Source organism: Varanus komodoensis, unplaced genomic scaffold, assembly GCF_004798865.1.
Source record: "Varanus komodoensis strain SLA01 unplaced genomic scaffold, ASM479886v1 scaffold10, whole genome shotgun sequence".
In the NCBI taxonomy this organism is placed as follows: domain Eukaryota; kingdom Metazoa; phylum Chordata; class Lepidosauria; order Squamata; family Varanidae; genus Varanus; species Varanus komodoensis.
Window position 1 is genome coordinate 36,843,753 of NW_025335269.1, and position 23,183 is coordinate 36,866,935.

Here is a 23,183-nt window from a genome sequence, read left to right on the forward strand (position 1 = left end):
GAGCATCTGAGTGGTAGAGCAGCTCAGAGATTTTCACAATGCACATCAGGGTCAGAATATGGAAGCTCTGTATTCCATGCCACAGCTTTCATAGGCCTGTGTTGCAGTTAGCATCCTAATTCAGTCCTGGAACTGTTGGCTGGCCTACAATGTGACAACCCCAAAGACAGCCACCTGCATCATACCAAAATGCAAAGGAATGTTTTGATACCCATACTGTATTTTTATAAGAAGGAAATGGATCTGCTGAAAGAGTGCAAAAATAAAACCAGATTTTCTCTTTATTTTATCTATAAAAATATAGATTTTGGCATGATATAAACAACAACAACAACTGTATTTGGAAGTATAATTTTTGCTAAGCTTTAGCCTCAAAACTATTTTGGTAGCTATGAAGCATCTGATGAAAGATCCTCCTTTAGATTAATCCAGTGGCAATAATAAGTTAAAGCAGGGCCTGTATTAACAGGAAGGCACTGAAACGTTCCATTCCCAGGATAGCGTACTTAAAATAAAAGGAACCTTTTAATAAAAGGAGTGTGTTACCTTTTGGACAATGTCAATAGTAAAAATACAAAGTGAAACAACCCAGCAGTTCCTCAGCAAAGCTGCAACCTGTTCAATGGCACTGCCATTTCTGAATTTCCCCAGATTCAGCTTGAGTCTTACGTATTACATTTTATTTTGTTCAGATGGATGTGTGCATTCAGCTTATTTCCTGTTCTTTGCAGGAAGGATATCTGTAATCCAGTAGAGAAACAGAGAAGAGATTGTCTTGGCATGATCTGCAAAGGAGAAAATGAATTCTTCATGAAACGTCAACAAGATAGCTTTCAGTAAACCCATTCCTCATGATAAAACTAAAAATCTCAAATATACATCTGCTTCTATTTTACTGTTAAATATTATGTTAGGGAAAACACCTGTGTCCTAGAGTTACAGACAAGAGAAAACCACAAGGTTTCTAAATCATAAAACCAATAGTTACAGCTATTACATGAGTTGCTTCAAGTAGGAATGACTCTAAACTTTTATTATATAAGAAGGATAAAAGGTAGATAAGGAAATGAGTCGCTTTAGATAAGAGCCAGTTTCAGGGAAAGGCAATGTGGTTTTCTTTTGGATTACAAGTTCTTAACCATTGGCCAAGCTGGCTAGGGCTCATAGGAGTTGTACTCTAAAACATTTTGGAGGGCACCAGGCCCTAGTTAGATTCTTAGTCATTCCTGTCTTGATCAAGCAGTTATTCTTATTAGCCTTCCTGCTCTTCCTCTTTTCTCCTCACTTTAATCCTCCTCTCCTCACTTTAATTTCTGCTGTCCATCTTGTCTTTTTTATCCTGTTGTCTGGACCATGTATGATCTATTTGCCTCTTCAGTGACTCTTTTCCAGTCACTCTCCTTTTTTATTTGACTTTTAAGTCTCTCTGTGCTCCAGTCTCTTATTTCCAATCCTTATTTCTTCCTGTGTATCTTTTTTAAACTGGGGTGAACCACTCTGGCTCTGCTTGCTGTCCTACAGTACCTCCACACAGAGATTTTCTTGGATGAAATTTTGTGCTCCTAAGCTTGCGGTTCTCATGACTCAACAGGCATCACACGGCAGTTGCGGGGAAGACGGCTGCAGCCCCCACGTGGACGGCTCCGGCATTCTGCTGTAAGCCACTCGACGGTTTCTGCGACAAGTGAAAGCAGCTACACCATCTGCCTGTGGTTTATTGTGATGTGCAGACCAGAAACTTTGGCTTGTCTCTTCCCAGACAAACCAGAGCCATAACCCAAAACTAAATCATGGCTTACAACTCTGTCTAGGAGTGAGACATGCCAGAAATGTTTTACCAGGTGCCTCACTGTGCCCAATTTCTAAAAGACCCAAATGCGCACAACTGAGTCACTATATCACCACCTTAGCTCACTCATCATAACCTAAAATTCTTTAGAATTATGACTTTCTTTAAGGTATAAACATGGTATCTTTCACCTACCTCCAAATTAGGGGCACTTTAAATCCCCCTTCACAGTGATGTTCCCAAGTTTGACATCCCAAGAACCCTAAAGCCAATATTTAACAACAGTATATAGCCTCTAATAATAGTTTTTTTAATGCTTCAGGATTTTCTACCATGCCTACCACTGTTGTGCAATTACACTTTTATACCTTCTTCCATTTAATTCCCTTTTCTTTGAATACTGATTCTTTTTATTAATTTTATTGTATATGGAGAATCCAGATTGTGCATTGCAGGTGAAAGGCAAGTATAAGGTCTACTGGCCTGCAGAATTCAGAGACAAGGAGAGGAAATTCATAAAGGGCAATTCTGAAGTTTTTTTTTTTTTTCATTAAGCCTGTCAGAAGACATTTTTAGCTCTTTAGTGGGTGAAATTTCCTAGGCAACAAGAAAGAAGGCTATTTTTGACTTGATGCTTGACAACAAGAAAGAGAATGTGAACAAGCAGACTTAGGAGAAGAGGAAAGCCCTGGAGTTCACAGGCTAGAAGAAGAATGACTCTTTAAAAAACCTAATTTAATCTTCAGATTAGGGATGTCTTTGTAGCTCAATATACACGACTCTACCATTCCCCTGTTCAGCCAACCTCAGAGCCTCATGGGAAATGCAGAAGCCTCACATATCATGTTTTCCAGATGTTCTGAAACACCCATGATGGAACTGCCAAGTGGGAGACCTTTACAACCAGTAAAGTCACAGGGAGGGCAGGTTTGCACAGCGCACTAAGCCATTAGTCCAGTGACGGAGGCTTTGCATGGGAGTACCCAGCACAGGCTGCCTGGTTTCATTTGAGTATGAACAGAAGCAGCTGGTCATTTTTTAAAGCTCTGATAGAAGAACAAAACCCTCAGGAATGAAAGCGTGGGCATCTGTGGTATAAATAAGAAGAGGATCCCGCCGCCCCGCCTCCCATCACTCCATCTAGTCATGTTTTAAGGGCTTAAACGGACTCATAAAGCAATGGCAGTGATGCGTTTTAGCTTCCATATCCAATGGGTCCCGAAAGCAATATCAATTCTTCATGACATCAGCCTAGTGGGATACTAAATTTCCATAAATGTACATTATAGGAGCATGGTGTGCTGCTAACCAGTCACAGGAGTTGGCACATAGCAGGGCAAGCCTCTGGAGCTGCTGCAAGTGAGAAACAGACTCCTTAGTGCATCAGCAAATAGAACCCTGCTGTGAAGTGCTGTCACCTTCTTGGGATGAGGGCTATTTTCACACAATACACCTTTTCCACACTCTGTCTCATTATTACATGGTTAGTGTTGCTAGAGATGCTGATGTCTGCAGCACTGATGATAACACCAAGCCCCAGAATAAAATCTTTGCCCAGAATAGAATCAACATATATGCTTTGCCATGGACTGCCTTCCTTCCAAAGGCATCTTAGCAAGGAAATGTGTCTAGATGGCCAGAAAGCCACTGAAGGCTTGCCATTTCATTGCCCAGGACAGCCTGTAAGCAGTACTATGAGTGCAAGCAGCCTCCATCCTTGCTGCCACTTGTGGCACAGAGAGGAGAAGTCTCTGGAATGTCTGGACAAATGAAGGAAGGCCTTGGAAATGGCTTCCAGCTATGCTGCACCAGGTTGCGCCCAGGAACATGGCTGTGTATGTACAGTAGCATCCTTGTGTGGGCTTACACAACTGGTTGATAATCAGCACTGTGACTGCATGCTGAATATGGGGCAGGAAGGCTACAGTATGAAATCTTATCACCGGTGAAGTTCACTGGGCAAGTTGCTACCGCTGAGGCTGACCTAACTTACAGGACTGGGTTGAGAGCAGAATGGGTGTCTCAAGCACATTGCTCTGAGCTCCTAGTAGAAGAGTTGGAGACAGCACAGTTTAATCGTTCTAGGAGACACCCTACACCCAGTTCCAGTGTATTTCAGTGAAGTCTTCAGGTCCTGACTAGAATTTTTCCAAGTTTCCTCTAAGTGAAGTCTTCCTAATCAATGTTAAAAAAAATCTGGATGTTTAAAAGAAGTCTCATTTTGCTTGCCTATTTTCTCTGCCCCTTCCACCAGTGAAATATTTCCACCAACAATGTGATTTGACATGAAATGATCTGAGAGGTGAGAAGAATGGTAGACCACTGTTTAAGAGTGAGGAGTACATAGCTAACCTTGGTTTACAGGAAAAAATGCACCTTATCAGAAATAAATTATAACCATGTCTTATCTCTTTTAAACATGCAAATGAAAATAAACCGTACAACCTCTAAGTGCCAACTTCATCTCCCAGTTTTAGAACTATTAGATTGGCATGAAGTTAAAAACAGCCGAAACATATAAGCAGGAGATAGCATTACTTTGTAGACTGTTTTGCTACTCTATTAAGCCTAAAAGAGTAAAAGCAATCTCTTGTACATTTATGTACGCTTTCCTGGGAAAAACTCCCACTGAACTATACAGGATTTATCTCTGAGTAGATGTGCACAGGATTGCACTGTCAGTGCCATTAGTTTGTCACTAAGGCCACATCCAAGGGTGTAATTGGCCGAGAAAAGTAACAAGCAAGCCTTGCCTGCTGCTAGGTGCTATCCTCAATCCTGAGGCAATTTATTTGTGTAGTCAACCTACTATTTTTAGAGATGCAGACGATAACACAGAGCATATTTATAAGGATACTGTGATAATCTATGGCTTCATTCATGTAGCCGTTTTGGCTAGTGGAGCAAAATCCACAGGGACTCCTTTCTTTCTTTCCTTCATTCATAAATATGAAAGAGAAATAAATGACTTTTCTTTCCAAGGAAACAGGTTGCACGAAACAAGAAAACAAAGCCAAGAAAACCACAAATAGCATATTTGGAACTACCTCCATGCCACATTATTAGGGTTATTGTAGAAGATACATTGTAACAGATCCCACACTAATGATTGCCGGAATAACTTGCTCCCGGAATAAACGTGTGGTATGGCAGGCTTCAGCTTTATTAGCTCCCTCTTGATCGTTCAGGTTTGGCCAGCACTTCTAAAGATCAGCAGAAAGACAAAATTGTGGCCTTCAAAGGGAAACAGAGGATAGAGAAGCTCTAAAGCTGCACTCCAAAGCCCAACTGTCTGTGACTAAGACCCTAGTTGCTAATGAGCACACCCTGAACCACAGGGGAGCCACCTATGTATCTGGAGATTGCACATGGTTGCAGCCTATGTGCTGCATGCCCACGGATGTGGATGAGATCAAGATTCCTCTCCCACCTCATTAGCTCTTCTAAAAGCCCTTGCTTTGACTGGGCAGGAAAGACCTGTACTGCAATTGGTGTTATTTATATATACAGAGTGGCTGCATGCAGACTGAACCACGGAGTAGACATGGAGAGACTTGCACTCCTCACTTGTGAGCATGTAAGATATTCACCCTTTCTTCTGAGTGATTCACTCATCATGCTCCCTACTAGAAATGGGTAAAAATAGAACTTGAGAGGTGGGGGCAGTTTTTTTTAATTATCTCAACACCACTCATTTTTGCTTCTGACTCCACCCACCACCTGTGTGTGGATCCCAAGAGTTTCCATGAAACGAATTTGGCCCTTGGCTCATCCACCCTGCCCAAAATCTGAAATCTTAAAATTCAGATTTAGGTACTTGATTGATTTAATTTCTACATCACCCAATGGCTGAAGTTCCATTACTCAAAAACACAGATAAGGGGCCAGTTAGAACTACCTGAGGTAATACACATGTAGAGAGGACGTGTCAACAGTGAAGACTATTACTGTTGCACCAAGGTTTCACCAACAAGACACCGGAATGAAATTTGACTTTCAGTTTGTTTTTCTGAGGAGACACATCCAAGTTCACCTGCATTTTCATGCTTTGGAGTGGAGGTGAGGATCCTCCAGCCCATGAGTCAAATCTGGCCCTTTGGGTTCTCCTGGCAGCCCACAGCCCTTCTCCAGGCCCCTTCCCCCCATCCAACAATTAGAGCTTTTGTGTAGGATTCTTCCCTATTCTAAAATGTTTGGAGTACCAAGGTACTGCCAATAAGAACTTCACACTACAACATACTGGAAGCATTTGAATTCTGGCTCCATTCGCCACTGGAATGCACCCGCTGAGTGATTCATCAAAAACTGAATTTGACCCTTGGGTAAAAGAGATTCCCCGATAAGCACGATCACTTCAATGATTGTTTTGAGCGAAATTAAGTTTCAAAGCTGCCTATTTCCATGTCATCATACCACCAGCTAGGTCCATGCCCTGAACTGGCCCAAGCCCTGACTGCCCCAGTCGTGCTGATGTCTAACTCCCGCAGAGCCACTGCAGTGGTTAGTTCTGACCTAGGCACACCAGCGGTTCGACTAAGCACAAGGCAGTTTTCTTGGTTCCTGTGAAAAGTGATCTAGTTTCTGCTCAGAATGGAGAAATAATTCAGTGCACATGGGACTGACCACAGAATTGCCCATGCAGAGAATGTCATGAAATACACATCTGGAAAGGAAGGGGCTTTTCTACTATCCAGCATTTCATACATGTCAGGAGGGACACGTGCCCCTGCAACTCAGACTCTCACTGCTTGAGCACCCTCTTCCCTGCTATTACATATTAGTCCACACAATATTCACTCAGGCTGCATTAAGTCTGTTCTGCATAGGTTTTGAAAGAGAATGGCCACACTGATTTCCTATATGGGGGTGGTGGTGGGGAAACAAAGTCAAAAGCATAGCATGTTAACTGCGGAATCTCATTCTGTGGATCTGACATTTCTCATGGGTCTAACCCGATGGCATTTTGGTCCTGTATGATGCTGTGAATCAAGTATAGCTGTGCTAGCAACACAAACTGTGGCAGTGGTGGTGTTCTTCCCAAGCAAGAGCAAGTGGAATGCATGAGGTGACAGGGCAATGCCCTCTGGACACACAGCATGTAACCTTGTGTGATGCATTGTACAAATGGAAACACTCTGCTGGACTTCTCTTCTCTTAGCCCATGTAAGGATCCTGCCCTAACGGATAAAAAGCCCTTCTGCTCATGGAAGTGCATTACTGGATTGAATCTTATCTATAAAATATACAGAACAAATATGTGGAAACTAATTTTGCTTTTCCTGTACAGGGAAAATCTTCATCCTGTAGCACAAACAGAACATTATCAGCACGGTTATGTGTACTAAGCATACCTGGAGGCATCATGGACTGCACATGAAACTCTTCCATAGCATCTTTTAGTCTTTTGATGTCCTGCAGAAGAACAAGGGCTTTCATCTGATGCAGAAGAGTGACATCCGAGGAAGACATGGTGTGAGATTCAAGACTCTGCAGAATCTCATGAATGCTTTCTAAACTCACAGTTGACTCTGCACATTTTGATCTCTCTAAAGAAAGAAAAAAAGGCATGATCATTTAGAAATGTTCTTCTTCCTTAAAGTATACACCATCACTGTTCAATGCGTGTCTTATTTCGATTTCTAAATTTAAAGCGGATGCCATGAAACATGGATAGGTATAATTAAAATAAATGATATGCTGAATTTACCGTATCTGAGAAGTAAGAAAAGGGATAGAGCCACAGAAAAATGCTGCTTTCTTGAGTGTGTTTGACACAGCAGGCCTGCTCAATCTGCATCAAGACGACAAGGTCGCATTTACACTCCAAGTCATCCTTCCCCAACCTGGTACCTTCCAGCTGTTTTGAGCTACAGTGCTCAACACAGCTGACCACCAGCCATACTTGCTGGGGCTGATGGAAATTGAAGTCCAAAATACCCAAAGGCCAGGGAAGGCTGCTTGGGATAAACCTGGACTGAGTACAAAATAGGAAGATGTAGATGACTGTGGCTTCTACACACATACACATGCACGCACGCACAACCCCGTGATTTACTTGAAAGCTGAAAAATTTTGGAAAAATGCCAGCTTAGCACTTGATGCCTCAATCATTTAAGCGGTAAACAAACGCTCAAGAATGAGCCCAGAGCGACAGTGTTACATTGTGTCATTAGACCCAAAATATGGATGGCAAACACTAATGTTTACATATACAGATATAAAGATACAAAAAAGGGACAGAGAGCCTGTCAGAAATCTGTGGGAAATTTGGAAGGAAAGTCAGTAAGAGCACTGAGGTGCTAGTTGTGCTAATTCTAGTAATGCTGCTCCCTAGGTATTCCTGTTGACATAGCAGAAGCCAACTGGAAAGAGCGCTTAATTTAGCCATACCTGGTTATCATCTTCCGATTTATATTCTGAGAGTATCTCAGGAAACACATACGCAAAGGTAATATTGCCTTGCTAAATTTATCGATCAGGTTTGCATGGCATGCTAACCTCCCATGGATATCTACCCATGAGGGGTTGTTGTGTCATCCAGACTCAGCACAGCAATTTTACTGTGACTCGCTGGGATTGGCTACAGAGCCACTCAGTGAGAGTGGGGAAAATGCTCTCTCTTATGGCACGGCCAGAAAGGGCACTTCCAGTTATGTCCAACACTTACACTTTGGAGTAACTGTACTTCTTTGCCACTTTTTTCCCTTTTTGGTCCCTGAAAATTGTACAAATGTGTTCACATTTTTAATCATTGTTTTGCTCAATCTTTCAATAAGAGGTTGTGCTTTCGCTGTTGGAGAAGTGTATTCTTGCCTGTTTCTGCTGTCAAGGGACTGCCCAAGTAGACTAGGGAACGTACAAGAAGGCAATGCTTCATACAGGCTAATCTTGACTAGGTCCCTGAGAAATATAACACTAAGAGAGAAGGAAGAACTCATTTGTACCATAGAAAAGCTCCAAATATGAGGAAAATAATAAAAGGAAGTGAGTATGATGTCTCTCACTTACGAATCAAGTCCTCTTGATTTGAGAGTCCTCAATGCCCTCCATCTATTCAACACTTTCCCAATGATGCAGTTGGTTCAGAAAGGGAAGAGATCATCTCTTCACAGCTCCTTCCTGAAGTACTTACAGCTGCAGCTACTATGGCTTCCTGACAGTTCTAAACAAACCAAGAAACAAAAGGCAAAACCCCGAGGAGGTAGTCGCATGGGACCAAGTGAAAGGTGGCCCGTTAGGGTGTGTGCATGGAAGCACTACTGCGGGCGGCGCTCCATTTGCTGTTACACCATTTCCAAGTACTTAAAAAAGGGTCAGGAATATTTGCACAATTTGGGAGGACTGGGAAATATACTCTGATTTAACAGGTGAGAAGTAAATGGAGGTGAAATTAGCACACCTGTATTAACTGTTTCACCATGACAGCCAGTAAGGTGAAAGCCAGTGTGGTGTGGTGGTTAAGAGCCTGGGACTGGGACTCAGATGATCTGGGGTCTAGTCCCCACTCAGCCATGGAGCCAACTGGGTGACTTTGGGCCTGTCACAGACTCTCAGCCCAACCTACCTCACAGGGTTGTTGTTGTGGGGAGAAGATGGAGGAGGAGAATGATGTAAGCTGCCTTGAGCCCTTTCTAGGAAAAAGGCAGGACATAAATAGAAAAATAAATAAATAAATTATTACATGTGTGTGAATTTCCAGTCCACTGACTTCCCAGTCTTTAAAGTGGCATAGACTTCTCCATTTACTTCCTATATGTTACTTTGAACACATTTATCTTGCATTTTCTTCCTAGTCATTCCATTTGTGTACAATTCTCTTCCATTTACTTCCCTTTCCCCATGAAGGAGAACGCTCTTGTCAGTTCTGAAATCGTCTCATCAGGATTTTTAAAAAAGCTTATAGGGAGGCAGAATGGGAAAATCAAATGGGTTCCAGCACCTACTCCTCCCCATGTGGCCCCATTCATTAAGCTGCCTTTTAAGGGTTTGCTTTAGAGCTTTCAGGGAACCAAAGGAATCACACCAGTGAGTGCTCTCAAAATGAGCTGCCTCTCCTTTCTGGAGCAGCTGAAGAGTTTGGGAATTGCTGGAAAGGTGGTTGAAAAGGTGGAGGACACTGAGCATTGTCAGTTTAACACTTAAGGATCACATTGCCAAGGAGAAGATACTGCCCTCCCTTTGACTCCCTGACTCCATTTTTGGTGCTTCCCTCCCTTTGACTCCCTGACCCCATTTTTGGTGCTTCCGACTTGCACTAATGGTTCCTGCCTTCCTTTCCTTTATTATTTCTTGCTTGGATCTTCTTCACAACTGCATGCAAAACAACCATCAGGAAGGCTAATCTGCCTGCTCTACTTCTGTGCTCCCTTTGACAACTGAAATGTGCGAGGAAATTGACCATACAATGCTACGTATCTCTGACAGCCAAGGAACATACTGGGACACTTGTAAAAGACTGACAAAAACAACGATGAAAGACAACCCCCATTTGTGCATTTGTGAAACTCTGAGGGGGGCAGGAACCGGTGGCGAACAGAGAGACAAGATGAGTTCTGCTGCGAAGTCCCTTGGGATAGATGCCTGAGCTGCCTGCGGGGCGAGTGGAAGTGAAACCTGATCATCTGGTGGGAGTACTGTGAGTTGTTCACAGAATAACCCATACTGTGTGCCTTACTCACAGGGTGGCTGAGCCCACTGACAGCCTGAAAGGGGGCACTAAAACTGAAGGAGAAAGCTCACTGGGCTGGCAAGCTTTTTAAAGACAAACCTGCAAACTGTTTTTGAAATTGTTTGTTTGCAAAACAAGTAGAGGGGCCACATCCCCTAGCAAATCTGTATCAACCCTACTTCTGGCTACAAGCCAAGGGATGGCGTAGCATTCCCTGCAAACCTGCCCACTGTTTCATTGCTTTCGGGTATTGTTTACTCTTACTTTTTAATTCATTAAAAATAGCAACCATTTTCGCTAAAAAGTTTTAGGAGAAAAATATTCTGATAAGGTGTTTAGGATCTGTCCCAGATTCAGTTTGAGAAAATAAAGGGTCAGTATTCAGTACAGCCAGTTTAACACCTACAAATGTCTATAAATGTGTGTATAAATAGAATACTTTCACCTCCTTCTTAGAACCAATTCAAACAAATGTTACTGAAGTGATCTCTTTCAACCCCAAATACATGGGCCGAATGAACAGGAGGCTGAGAGTGTGCAGTGGGCCACAATGAAAATCAGGAGAGAGTTTGCCATAGCATGCAAGGACCAAACAGGATGGCTTCAGAAGTACAGCAAAGTCTTCAGATGTCCCTGCTGACTCAAGAGTCAAAAACAGTTTGCCCTGTGGAGCAGCCTGGTTTGGATGTCATACAGCCACCACTGTGACTATCAATTGGGCCATTTGTGCAAAAGCATCCGTCTGAAATCATATCAAGCCATATTCTGGGGTTCTGAGTCATCACTTGAGTCTTTCTTGGCACAAAGAAAAACAGCAAATTTCTACCTTAAGTACACCAGTTTGCAAAGAAAAAAAGGGCAAGTCAGCTTTGGTACATGTACTCAGAAAAAAAATCCATTAAAATCAATGAAGTTCTATACTGGTAGCATGATCCACTCGGGATGCAATTCTATTTCTATCTGTGTGCACCACTGAACGTAGTGGGGACTTACTTCCACATAAATATGCGCAGGGTTTTGTCAAGAAACTACTCTGAAAATAGTTATGTGCAGAATCCATCTGTCTATTGAAACATGTGTTTGTTTCAAGAGCAGGCCACCATACAGATAGATTGTTTCCATTTGCTGCTACAAAGACCTTGTTACTAAGAAACAGTGGAGCAGCATTTTCATCCTTGGGTCAAAAATGCTATTCTTCCTTAAATTCAGGCTAAAAAAAAGAGAAGTATCTTTTAATTTCCTTCCTTCCATCCATCCATCCATCCATCCTTCTTTCCTCTGCTACAAGGTACTAATGAAACGAGAAAATGCACCTACTGTCAGAGAAATAGATTTCTTGTGTGGCTTGCAAAAAGTCCAGAATATCGTCTACTTTTTTATCTGCATCTTCAAAGTCTGTTCCTCCCTCCTTCTCAGGGTTATATGTAAAATCTATAGCAGTTGGTTTTGTCAGCAAGCCAGCTGCTCTCATCTTTTCTTTGTGTCGCTTCTTTTTCAGTTTCCTCTTTTTGTTTCGACTTAGGTTTGGGCTGTCTGTGTGCCACAGCTGTAAGTTATCTTCAATCAGATTTTCATGCTTTCCACATTCTGCTTGGCCTTCATGTAAATGATCAGAGGTTTGCAAAACACTCTTTCGTTTCTTCCTTCGAATGCGTTTTCTCTGGGGCTGTCCTTGATCATTCTCCTCTGGAGGTTTAAAAAAAACAAAACATGCCAAGTTGAAAATAAAATAGCAGGTAAAAAGCTGTTTTGACTCCGCTTGATAGAAATGTCCCTTTCTCTCATTACAGGATGTTTACAGAGGTAGAAGCATTTGGTGTGGCTATAAGATAGTGATTCATGCATTCAGCAAAATCAGTGTACATAATGTTTTACGGAGAAAAATGAGCAAAAAAGGCAAGTCACCAACACAGCTCATGTTTCTGTGGCAGAGACACAAAGGGGTGGGAAGGAGGAAGGCAAGCAAGTAGAACAAGAGGGAAGTACATACTTAGGAGCAAGCTCAAGCAGGATCTCCATGGGGGCTAAAGGGTCAGCCATACAACACAGAAAAATGAAGGATGGATTTGAAAGTAGCATCCATGTCACTCTCCTCCATCTTTATTCACTAGCTCACCTAATTTGCATGAAGGAAGCCCCAGTTTCATAACAGCTGGAATGCGTCCCCTAACAGGTGATGACAGTGACCCATGCCCGAGACCTTGGAGAGTCACTGCCAATCAGATTAGACAATACTGAGCTAGGGGGACCAATGGTAGGATCGCATCTTGTCAGGATTTGAAGCAGCTTAAGGGCTCTATCTGCTGGCTGAGCACCAGAATAGCAGCCTTGGTAGTTGTAGGATTATGCCATCAATCTACTCCAGCTGCCAGGGCCCTCATGAGCCCTACCTGGGAGTCCTGAAGAAAGAGCCATAGAAGAACTAGCTCTTCTTTCCAGAAGCCATAGAAGAACTAGCTCTTCTCTCCAGAAGCTGCCTCAGCAATAAAGGTTTCCAGACTTACTGCAATGTTCCTTGCTTGTCATGACCTGATTTCTTGGACCTGCCCTGATCTTCTGTTCCTGGACCACACCTGGTTTCCTGGCCCTTGCTTTGCTTCTGCTCCAGCCCTCAGATACCTTATCCTGTTTTCATTGCTTCTTCGGTTTCTTGACCCCTGGCTTGCTTGACCATGCTTTTGCCTCTTGGACTGGACTATTTTGCTCTTCTATTCCTGCCACTGACCTTGGATTGCTGAATAAAGACTTGGATTTGTTGGGATTGGCCTTCGGCATAGTTGCCTGGATCCTGGTGCCCAAGCCCTGAACACTGGCAGGCCTCTTCCAAGGCAGCTTGCTAAGGTCCTAAACCCAGCTCTTTTCTGGTGAGATATGCTGCACTTTCCTTTGATATGGTATACATGAGGTCCCTAAGTCAGGCAGAATCTGATTTTAATGCTAGAAATACACACTGTGAGACAAATGCTGGGCAGCATGTTTGCTTCACCACACTAAATGGAGAGAACAGAAGTGCTGGTTAACTCATTCTCTTATGAAAATGTTTTCTCCCAACTGTTCTAAATCCAATTATTCCCCAGTCAGAAGTATTTGCATCCCACCTCCTGCTTGATGAATCTCCTGTAGTAACGCTTCCTGATATATTGTACTATTCCCTCCTAAATGGACCCACTGTTTTATATACCAAAACATACAGGAAACAGAAAGCTGTGGTAAGCAACACCAGTAATGCACTTAAGAACAAGGAAAGTAAGCAAACCCCTGACAAAAAAAAGGATTGTGATTGGATTCACATAGCATGATAACCCACACTCAAGGTTGAGTATAGGTTGAGTTGGGGTTGTTGTTGTGCTGTGTGAATGCAGATGCATTAACAAACCATGGTTTGTTAACCAAAAATGACCCACAGTTAACCCAACCACAAACCCAAGGGTTCTTTCCTTGAGTTGTTCATGGTTAAAAAATCACGGTAGGTTAGTGTATCACAACACAACAACCTACATTTCAAGAAGAACCCACACTAAATCCATACTTACCCTCAAGTGTCAGTTGTCATGTTGTGTGAGCCCAGGCACCAATCTGACTATGCGACCACCAAGTGTCATGAAAACCCGGAGACAGTGGATTACATGCAGGTTAAACAACCCTGGCATAATCCTTAAGCAGTTCATGACTAAAGTGAGAATTGTTTCACCATGGCACTTGCTTGTTTTGCATAAGTGGAGGTTGCATATTCAAATAGTGGCAGCATATGGCTCAGTCTCACCTTGGGTTAAGTAATGCCCAATGGATTGTTGAGTCATGCAAATACCACTACTGTCTCATTCTCACCATTTAGAAAAGTATATTAGAGAGGATTCCACATCAAAATACGCTATGATACAATTCGATTTATCCTTAGTTGATCTTTTCTCTGACAGGCATCATGTTCTAGTATTAGTTCACATTCTGAGCCCTGCTGGATTCAAGCAGTCCATCTACTCCAATATCTACCACAACCATCTATGTAGATGTCTCTGAGATGCCCACAAGCAGTCCTGAAAGCACCAGCTTTCTCCCAGTCTGTTCCAGAATGGCTCGTATCATGGCCTCAGAATCTGAAAGCTCCATACATCATTCACAACTGACAGTCATCAATAAACTTTAAAACTGATATACCACCGCAACGATAAGCACACTCTTCGCATTAAATGGAACTGGTTGCTCATCTCGGTATTGGCTGTGATACTGCTTTCTTACTTCTCCAGTAAAATCTCAGAACACATGGTCCACCTGGACTCAGAATTAAGTCCATTTAGGTAAGAACCAGTCTCTGCTCCCAAAGCCTGAACTGTGAAGAAACCCCTGACCCATAACTGCAACTCAGATATGCTACTTCAGAAGGCACTTCTGCCTGTCAATGCCACAGAAACTCTGCCAAATTCCATGCTAATAGACAAATACTTTTATTTATGCTTTAAATGTCTTCTTTTCTTAATTAATAGTAATTCTTTTTTCTGGCCTAGCTAATTCTTCTGGCCTAGTAATTCTTTTTTCTGGCCTCTCATAAATCTCAGGGGCTCCTGTATTACTTGTTATTTCAACCTTTCACTTCATAAATCAAAGTTACTTAACATACAACTTCACAAGATTGATTTAAACATTAAAGAAAAACCTGTGGAGACCACCAAAGTGTTGCGCTCTGTGGTGGAACACCACATAAACACTGGCAGCTGTGTAACGCCACACTCACCCCAAAGAGGAACAACTCTTCCGGCTTTAAGGGTCTTTGCATCTCAAACATTCAAGGCTCTCTGGCAATTGTTAAGCCAGATCTTTCTTGAAATCAGGCCATTTGTGTCTATGGTTTACTGGCAGAAATATTTGTTTAAAAACAGAGAGCAAATTTTTATTCAATTGCACTGTGTAGCAGTGAACCAACACCCACCTTCTAGTATTCTAGCTGAATGGCTGTAAAGGGCAATCGGCTCTGTTGTTAGGAGGAGCCATATGCAACGACAGTAGAAATATCCAAGTGTGGAAAATGGCAGGGGAAGTGGGCATCCTTAAGCAAAGGACCATGAGAATCAATGGATGACTGGGAATTCTGTGGGCCGCCACTTGTCATTCCTTTATGATAGGTCTGTAGCAAAGGCCAAGGGAGCCTTATAGCTAATGGGGCATGATAAAAATCAAGTAGACAAATAAATGACAACATGCATCATATATACATGGGTGGCATAACAGAATTATACTACAGTACACCCAGTGTTGTCTAGCGGTTAGAGTTTGGGGTAGGATTTGAAGTCATGACATCATGAAGCTCACTTTTAAGTTAGTCATAATGATCTCTGTGTAATTAACATCACAAAGGACAAAATGGGGACGTGATGACCACTTTCAGCCCCCCCCCCCCCACACACTTCCTGGAAAACTCAGTCAAGAAAGTTATAATGCCAAGCCATGCTCTCACACCCCTGCTCATCTATCAACTGGAAAATTATATGGTTACTGTGAGGCTGTTCCAGCCACCTGCTGAGGTCTCCAACCTTTTGGACTTGTAGGCACATATGGGAATTTGAGAAACTGCTGTGGGCACCACCACAAATACCTAATAAGCAGATTATTGCTTTGTCATCTACCTGTTGAGTCCATGGATCTTAGGCTACATCTTATTCAATGAAACTTTTGCTTGATTTCTGTTAGACACTGCAAGGTCTCTTTGAAAAAGAATGCTATTGTTCAGTTACTTGCTGGTGATATAACACAGCTAATAGTTGTTTAATATGTATGTTTCAGTAATGTCCAGTAGTTGCTTCTTTCAGAAAAATTTTGTATTCATTTTGTAATATTATGGAGGTCCATGTGCTTTTCAATTATTTATTTAGGTATTTATTTAGGCTTCAATAGTTGTTGAAGCCTAAACACAATTGCTAGAAACCTGTATTTATTTCACGCAATCATTTTTCATATATTAGAAGAACAGGAATAATACATTTCAAGTGCCCATAGGAACCACATTAGGACTCCTTTGTGGACCCAGCAGACATAATATTGGGAACCCCTGTGCTAAGGCAATACCATCAGAACAAAATAATGTCCAAGAGTATATGACGTTTTAAATGCTTCATTACTTGTTTGCTACCTTCTCTGTAACTCCTTCTCAGTCTTTATAATAAAAAGATAAGGACAGCAAATTCATTTTTGCTACTTCCCTTTTCTTGAGCTTTGTTACCACTGATGTACTCTCTCTCCTTTAATACCAGCATCAGACCTTCAGTTCCTCCTTAGCTGACAGATGAGTGACTCACTGCAGAGCAGTTGTGATACTTTCTATGAAGGAGGAGGAATAAAAATACATTTGCAATTCAACACTGCAGCACAGCAAAGACCAAAATAATTTGCGCTATGTAGCTACATTCAAGAGTGTGTCAAATACATGAGGTTTTGAAATAACCATTTTAAGAGTGTATAGGCATTAAAATCTTGTAAGTATCAGACTGTAAAATGCAAAAAGACTGAAATCTCTTGTCTAAATTGGCACACGTTGACTTGTAATGGTGAGATGGAAGGGGGAACAGGGTATCAGTACAGATGCAAGGTACACCCCAGTGTGTATCAGCCAGAGCCCTAACAGCTTATAGGCACAGTCTACACATTTAATAAAGATACGAATAGTAGAATATCATTTTTTCAGCATAAGGAAGGTGCCCATATGCAGTACCCTGCCAAGTGGAACAGGTACCTTTCCTCATGCTGCCACTGACCATGGCTTTGGCCCTTTTGATCAAGTATGTGTTTGTGTGAAGAGAACAGAAAAGGGCATTTGCAAAAGCCAACATCCCTTCCAGGATTTATCATCATGCACATCTTTGCTCATATCATGCTTCCCTTTCCATCACACCAAGGGCCACCAAAAATACATGGAACAGAAGCAGAAGGAAATAGCAGCTCTTTTCCTGCACAAGTTTTAGAGTAGTCTTCCCTAACCTAGTTGTTTGAGCATAACTCCCAGGATTCCTGTTGCTGGCTGGGGCTGATGGAAATTCTGGCACAAAACATCTAAATGGCACCAAATTGAGGGAATTTGCTCTAGTGACATCAGCAAGAATAAGATGCTATTTGTGCCAATTTCCACCAGGGAGAATGTCCTCCAGCAGGGGGATCTCTGATGCCTCTTCAGAGAGTGCCCAGGGATGCTCATGCATCCCCAGTGAACACTGCCCCCCCTTTGTTGCTCACCATATAAACAGTTTTAATGCAGCCACATTTCTGTTTCTGTGACATCAGAAAGATCTGGGCATACTATTAAGGAGTTATATAATAAATAAATAAGCAAGCAAGCTTCTTAAAGGAACAGTCGTGGTTAGTACATCTGGCCTATAAGGCAAATACACCTAAATGACATTTTTGCTTTTTTATTAGGCAATTTACTCATCTATACAACTATCAAGGGACTGCAGATGGTGCAGTGGTTTAAACCGCTGTGCTGCTGGGCTGGTTGATCGAAAGGTCGCTGGTTCGAATCTGCACAATGGTGTGAGTTCCCGTTACTCCGTCCCAGCTCCTGCCAACCTTGCAGTTCGAAAGCATGCAAATACAAGTAGATAAAAAAGGTACCACTTCGGTGGGCAGGTGCCGGCCACATGACCACGGAGACTGTCTGGGACAAACGCTGGCTCCCTCAGCCAGGAAACGGAGATGAGCACTGCCCCCTACAGTCAGGGATGACTGGACGTAACGTCAAGGGGAAACCTTTACAACTATCAAGGCTTTGCCAACTTCTTCCATACAATCATCCTACCTGCTCCTCCATCTACAAGAATGGGTAAATAAACCAGGAATGGACAGCCCCATGTTGTCTGAATTCAGGTTTATAATTCAGGTTAATTCGAAGTGTACCCGAATAAACCAAGATTTGTAAACAAGCAAGGAACTCTGATTTAGAGTTGATTTATAGCTTCCTGTCTTGGTTGACCACACTTAATCATAATCTCAAAATTGGGTGTAAAGCAAAATTACCCTTCCTGGTCTCTACTCATTTTATGAAGGGAGGAGTAACTAGGCTGAATACACCAGAACATTGTTGGTTTATACTGTGCTTTACTAGAATTTCTGTCTTACAAGTGGCATGTGATCATAGTCAATGGAGATCTAGGATGCAATCCAGGATACTGAATGCAAATCTAGAAACACTGTAAATAAAATTAGGAAACCATGAAAATTGTTGGATAACCTCAGTCCTACCACCATCTGACAGATTTACTTACCCCACAATGTTGTTGATAAAATGGAATTCCCCACCCTTCCCCTGTGTGCCATTGTGAGCTCTTTGGCCAAAGAATGAGATAAATATTATGATCAATAAACAACACGGGCTCAAAGGTGCATATTGTGTCCACTGTTATGGGTAAACTCAGTGTGGGACGGCTTAAGGCACATCCACTGTCAGAAGTGGTACAGCAGAGAAGGTTAAAGATAACTTGCTGGATAAATTACTTGTCTTATTGGGGCTTTTTGGAGGAAGGATATGTTCAGCTTTACCTAAGAGTACTTGATGCTCGATGCTTAAAGCTCTTTCAGTTTAGCACCTGCAGAAATTAATTGGTACTAAAGCAACTCTGCAGTTCTTAAAATTAGTCTTCTCCTTGAAATCAAAAGTGGCAGCTGGTATTTGATATTCACAAATTCATGATTTTTCTTTTTCTAAAATCAAGCCACATAAATATGAATGTATTTTAGAAAAACCTTTCTACGTTTCAGATTTGCACTTCAAAGCTTTTTTCATTTAAAAGTATATCCCCCCACAAAGCCTAGCAGGGGAGAGGTGGGGTGTGTGTTGGTGTGCCTGCACATGCTTTTTTGTTGCACAGACAAAAACTCCATGAACAAAAGAATATGGCCTCTCTAGGCTGCATGGGAAACCACAGTTGCGTAGGATGTCTTGGAAGCACCCAACAACCCCTTGTTATTCCCCATTAAAGTTGCATGCTATGAGTGTAGGAACAATTGTGTGAGGGAACGGGGTGTCCAGGAAGTTCCCAATCCTTTGCTCTATTTCCCCATTTTCAATCTGTTTTCAATTTTCCAATTTTTTACTCTTGGAGATGCAAGAGCTGAGGGGCATGTTCCAGGAGTCCTCTACCCCAATGAATTCTTCAAAATCTCTCTCTCTCTCTTAAATAGTCTCAGTTTACCTTTGTGGTGAAGCTGGAGAAGAAACTGTTCAAAGGAGTGCCTTTGAGTTGTTCAAGAGGCCAGGCACACCTGTTCTGCTTTGTACTTGTGATCTTGGAGTTACTTATTTTTTTGCAATTATTCTACCTAATGTCCCCTGCCAACCCCTATCACTAGTTCTGCCTATGGGGAATTCCAGATTGTCTGTGGGGAGTCGCCTGCCCTCCACACCAGCAGCCACCACTGTCGTAAGGTCCCAGTGCAGTGCCTATCAGTCACACAATCTTCCCTCTGCCCAGGGGCAGCGACAGAGCTAGCGATCTGCAGTCCTGTGAAGACCATTTGATTGTAGAGGTGAGATTTTCTTTAATTCATTGTTTCGTACGTGGACAGACTGGAAATGGCATGCTTTAATACCCAGGATACAGTTTGGCAAAGAGCACCTTGAATCAAATCAGATGTTGTTGTCCTGGGCCACTCAGTATGCACTCAGTGAAACTGACACTGGTTAGAGGAGTGAGCAAGGCTGTTAGGAAGGAGGGGCAAAGAGAGCACTGCAATCCTGATTTATTTTTAGGTTGAATATTTTTTTAGCCTTAAAAACCAAATGGAAGAAGCCTAGGAGATACTTTTGAATGTATGTAATTGAATGATGACAGTCTTGATGAACTAAGACAGCAGGCCAGCGTGTTTTTTCAAGCAGTTATATCCATCAATCCTTTCAGATTATGGTGGTGGATTAGACAGTCACTGGCCAACAACAAGATTGCCAAAGTCCATTATGTTGAAGAAATAAAGCTTGTGCTTTTACTATCTAGTAGAAAACTTGCTTTTAGGCACAAAGGCACATTCAACATGAAAGAAGACAAAGCACAAAGGGCAGACTTTTCAGGGATATTAACAGTACAACTAACCTAGAAAGAATTACCATCCCCATTCTATATCAATTTAAAAATCACTCTAGACCATCTAACATATGTAATGCAACATTGGCTAGAGAGAGCTTACATGAACCAGAATGACAATCTCCACTCAATATATTTATTTTTAAATACTGAATTATATATAGAACCTATTCAGTGATTTGTATCAGAAAGACTGTCTTACAACAGCCTGCAAATATATTTTTATACAAATATGAGTTTGTTCGTTAAATGTCCAGATTATGAAGTAGTCCTGATCTGACATGCTCCTATATTATCTGCTAATAGATTCTATTATTAAATATAGGACATTTCTCAGCCCTGCACAGTTGTTTCAGCCATTCTTTCTCTCTCATTACCAAAGGCTGTATCTGCATAAATCAACTATGAAATTCCTTTTACCTTAAGCACAAACATAAATAGCACTGATCTTCAGAGGAGTGGTGCAGGTTAGTGAAGATCACAGAAGGAAGCTCTGCTGACTAGTGCCATTATAGAAATGAGTGTTTTTGCTCATTTCTGGGGTTTGTTTAGCAAGCAAGTAGTTCCTGCTGCAATTGTGGTGGAGATGGTGGACCTACAGGATGCTGCCCAATGTAAGAGCTAATTCTGTGTGCTATCCAAGGAAAGCAGGCAAAATACTATTTTTTAAAAACTATTATCAACGAATCAGTAAGGGAGAAAGCAAGTGCAGACAACCTAGAAATTTCATTCAGCATGCTAAGATGTCAACCTTTATATATTATTTTAACATAGGGCTATTTTAATATTTAACATCAGATTATCATTTATTTTGACAATGGCATGGTTCATTCTGGAAAACAGGCGAATGATGCAAAAAGCAAAGGAGGCAGTGCATAAAAGTTTCCAAAATATAAAACCAATCAAAACTGTGAACTAGCAATGCTGGTGGGGCCATGGTGCACCACCTCTTGATGTGCATTTCATGAACTCTAAGGTTTGGTCTCTTTTCTGTGACAAAGCAGTATTAATCCAAATAAAGATTTTGCTCGACTGTGGACAATATAAACATGTGAACGCTTAGCAGGGCTATAAACATGCCCAAACACAAAACTTTGTATCTTTTATATACGAGGTCTTTCCATCATATTAAAAAGTTATAACCTCTTGCTGTATTTTAGCTTTGGGTAAAGCAAGTTCCCTCTTGCTTTACTAATCGTACAAGAATATCCCCACAGAGAAGTGTTTTGCAAACTCTTTAATTAAAATGAAAATGTGAATATCCTAATGCAGTGGCAAGTGGTGCACACTGGAACTAGTGGAGGAGGCAACAGGGTCACTAGTAACAGAGCAGTCTTTTAATCACTAGCAATTCATACCTGAAAACTGGGATACATTCACATTTAGATCAGGAGCACAAATTGCAGTGGGCAAAACTGAGACACTACACAGCCATGGAAAACCCCTCCTTTGGAGCCACATTTTCTGGTTCTAGTAGCCCCCACGAAACAGAAAATCAAGATCGGACTTCAAGATAACGTGTGCAAAACAGTTAAGACCATACAAAACAGTGATGATCTATGGCAACCTCTTGCAAAAGCAGAAGCAGAGAACATGACTCCAAAGCTTTGTGGGAGGGATTCAGAAGATGAACAGCAGCTGCTACATTACAGGCATCCTTAGAGTGATACAGAATCGCAGTCTTTCAAACCCTGCAGCATGCTCTGAGAACATCCAAAATCTACCCCCTATAAAATCCTCCTCCTCCTCCTCCTCTATAAAGCCATCTTTAGAGCCATTTTCATTTTCCAGCAATGGTCCACATTATACAGAGAACAGTGAATCATGACTTTAAGTGTCGAATAGTGGAGGTCTACTTTCTAGAGGCACCCCATACTGGTCCCAAGCAGAAATCTATTCACACTGAGTGGAAATCCACTTGCACCACAATCACCCCAAGCATAAATCCACCCACCTCACATTCGCAAACAGCAAAGGCGTGTGCATGCATACACACCCTAAAACAAGATCAATGCTAAGGCCACTGCAATTGCTGTAGCCGGCCGGCTCCTGCAAAATTTGTCCCGTTCTCTCACTGCTGTTACTCAAAAGGAGAATGAGCTCAAGAAAACAGGCTCTGAGTCTGAGGTCTACCCATGCTGCTTTTGCCAAACACATTCAGGAGGTGTAAACAGCTTTCAGGCTAAACTCAGGAGAGCAACATCTGCTCATCCCATCCCCGTTGCTTCGTCCAGTCAGCCAATTCCAGCACAGTCTCTCAGCGAGGGCTCTCCTTCGAAAGAAGCAGCAGATCAAGACAAGAGGATTTGAGGGTACACACCCACAGACTGGGACTGGATGGGCCTTACTTCTGCGTAGACATGCACAGATCTGCAGCGTGGATCAAGGCCACCATGCTGCCTCCTCTACCCCAGTCACATACTGGAGGACCATTGTCTCTTCTTCGCTCCTTGAGCATGTGCAGTCTGCCCCCCCCCTACTCCTGCACCACCGTTGCTGCTTCTTCCTCCCCTCCTTCTAAGCCTGCCAAGGTTGCCTATGGAACCGATTTGCCTGTGGGGGACACATTCTGAGCATGCCCAGTAATCCCCCTGGTCGGCGGGGAGCAAGAGGAGGGGATCAGCTATGAATAGCAGAAGCAGCTTCATTTTACAGATGGTAGAGGGTG

General features: G+C 42.2%; 1 protein-coding gene across 2 annotated transcripts in view; it reads right to left on the minus strand.

The window, feature by feature from the left end:
* Positions 1 to 266: 266 nt before the first annotated feature.
* The window catches only part of ERICH1 (glutamate rich 1), a 65,867-nt gene continuing 42,950 nt past the window's right edge, over positions 267 to 23,183 (minus strand). The window contains exons 4-6 of one of the 2 annotated variants that reach the window (XM_044418947.1): positions 11,775 to 12,143; positions 7,141 to 7,335; positions 267 to 785 (exon numbers count right to left, since the gene is read on the minus strand). In XM_044418947.1, coding sequence (XP_044274882.1) covers positions 712 to 785; positions 7,141 to 7,335; positions 11,775 to 12,143 — 638 coding nt within the window. In that variant the 3' untranslated portion in view covers positions 267 to 711. Of the gene's footprint in view, positions 786 to 981; positions 1,676 to 7,140; positions 7,336 to 11,774; positions 12,144 to 23,183 lie in introns of those variants that run through there. The other variant, XM_044418940.1, reaches the window with a different exon arrangement.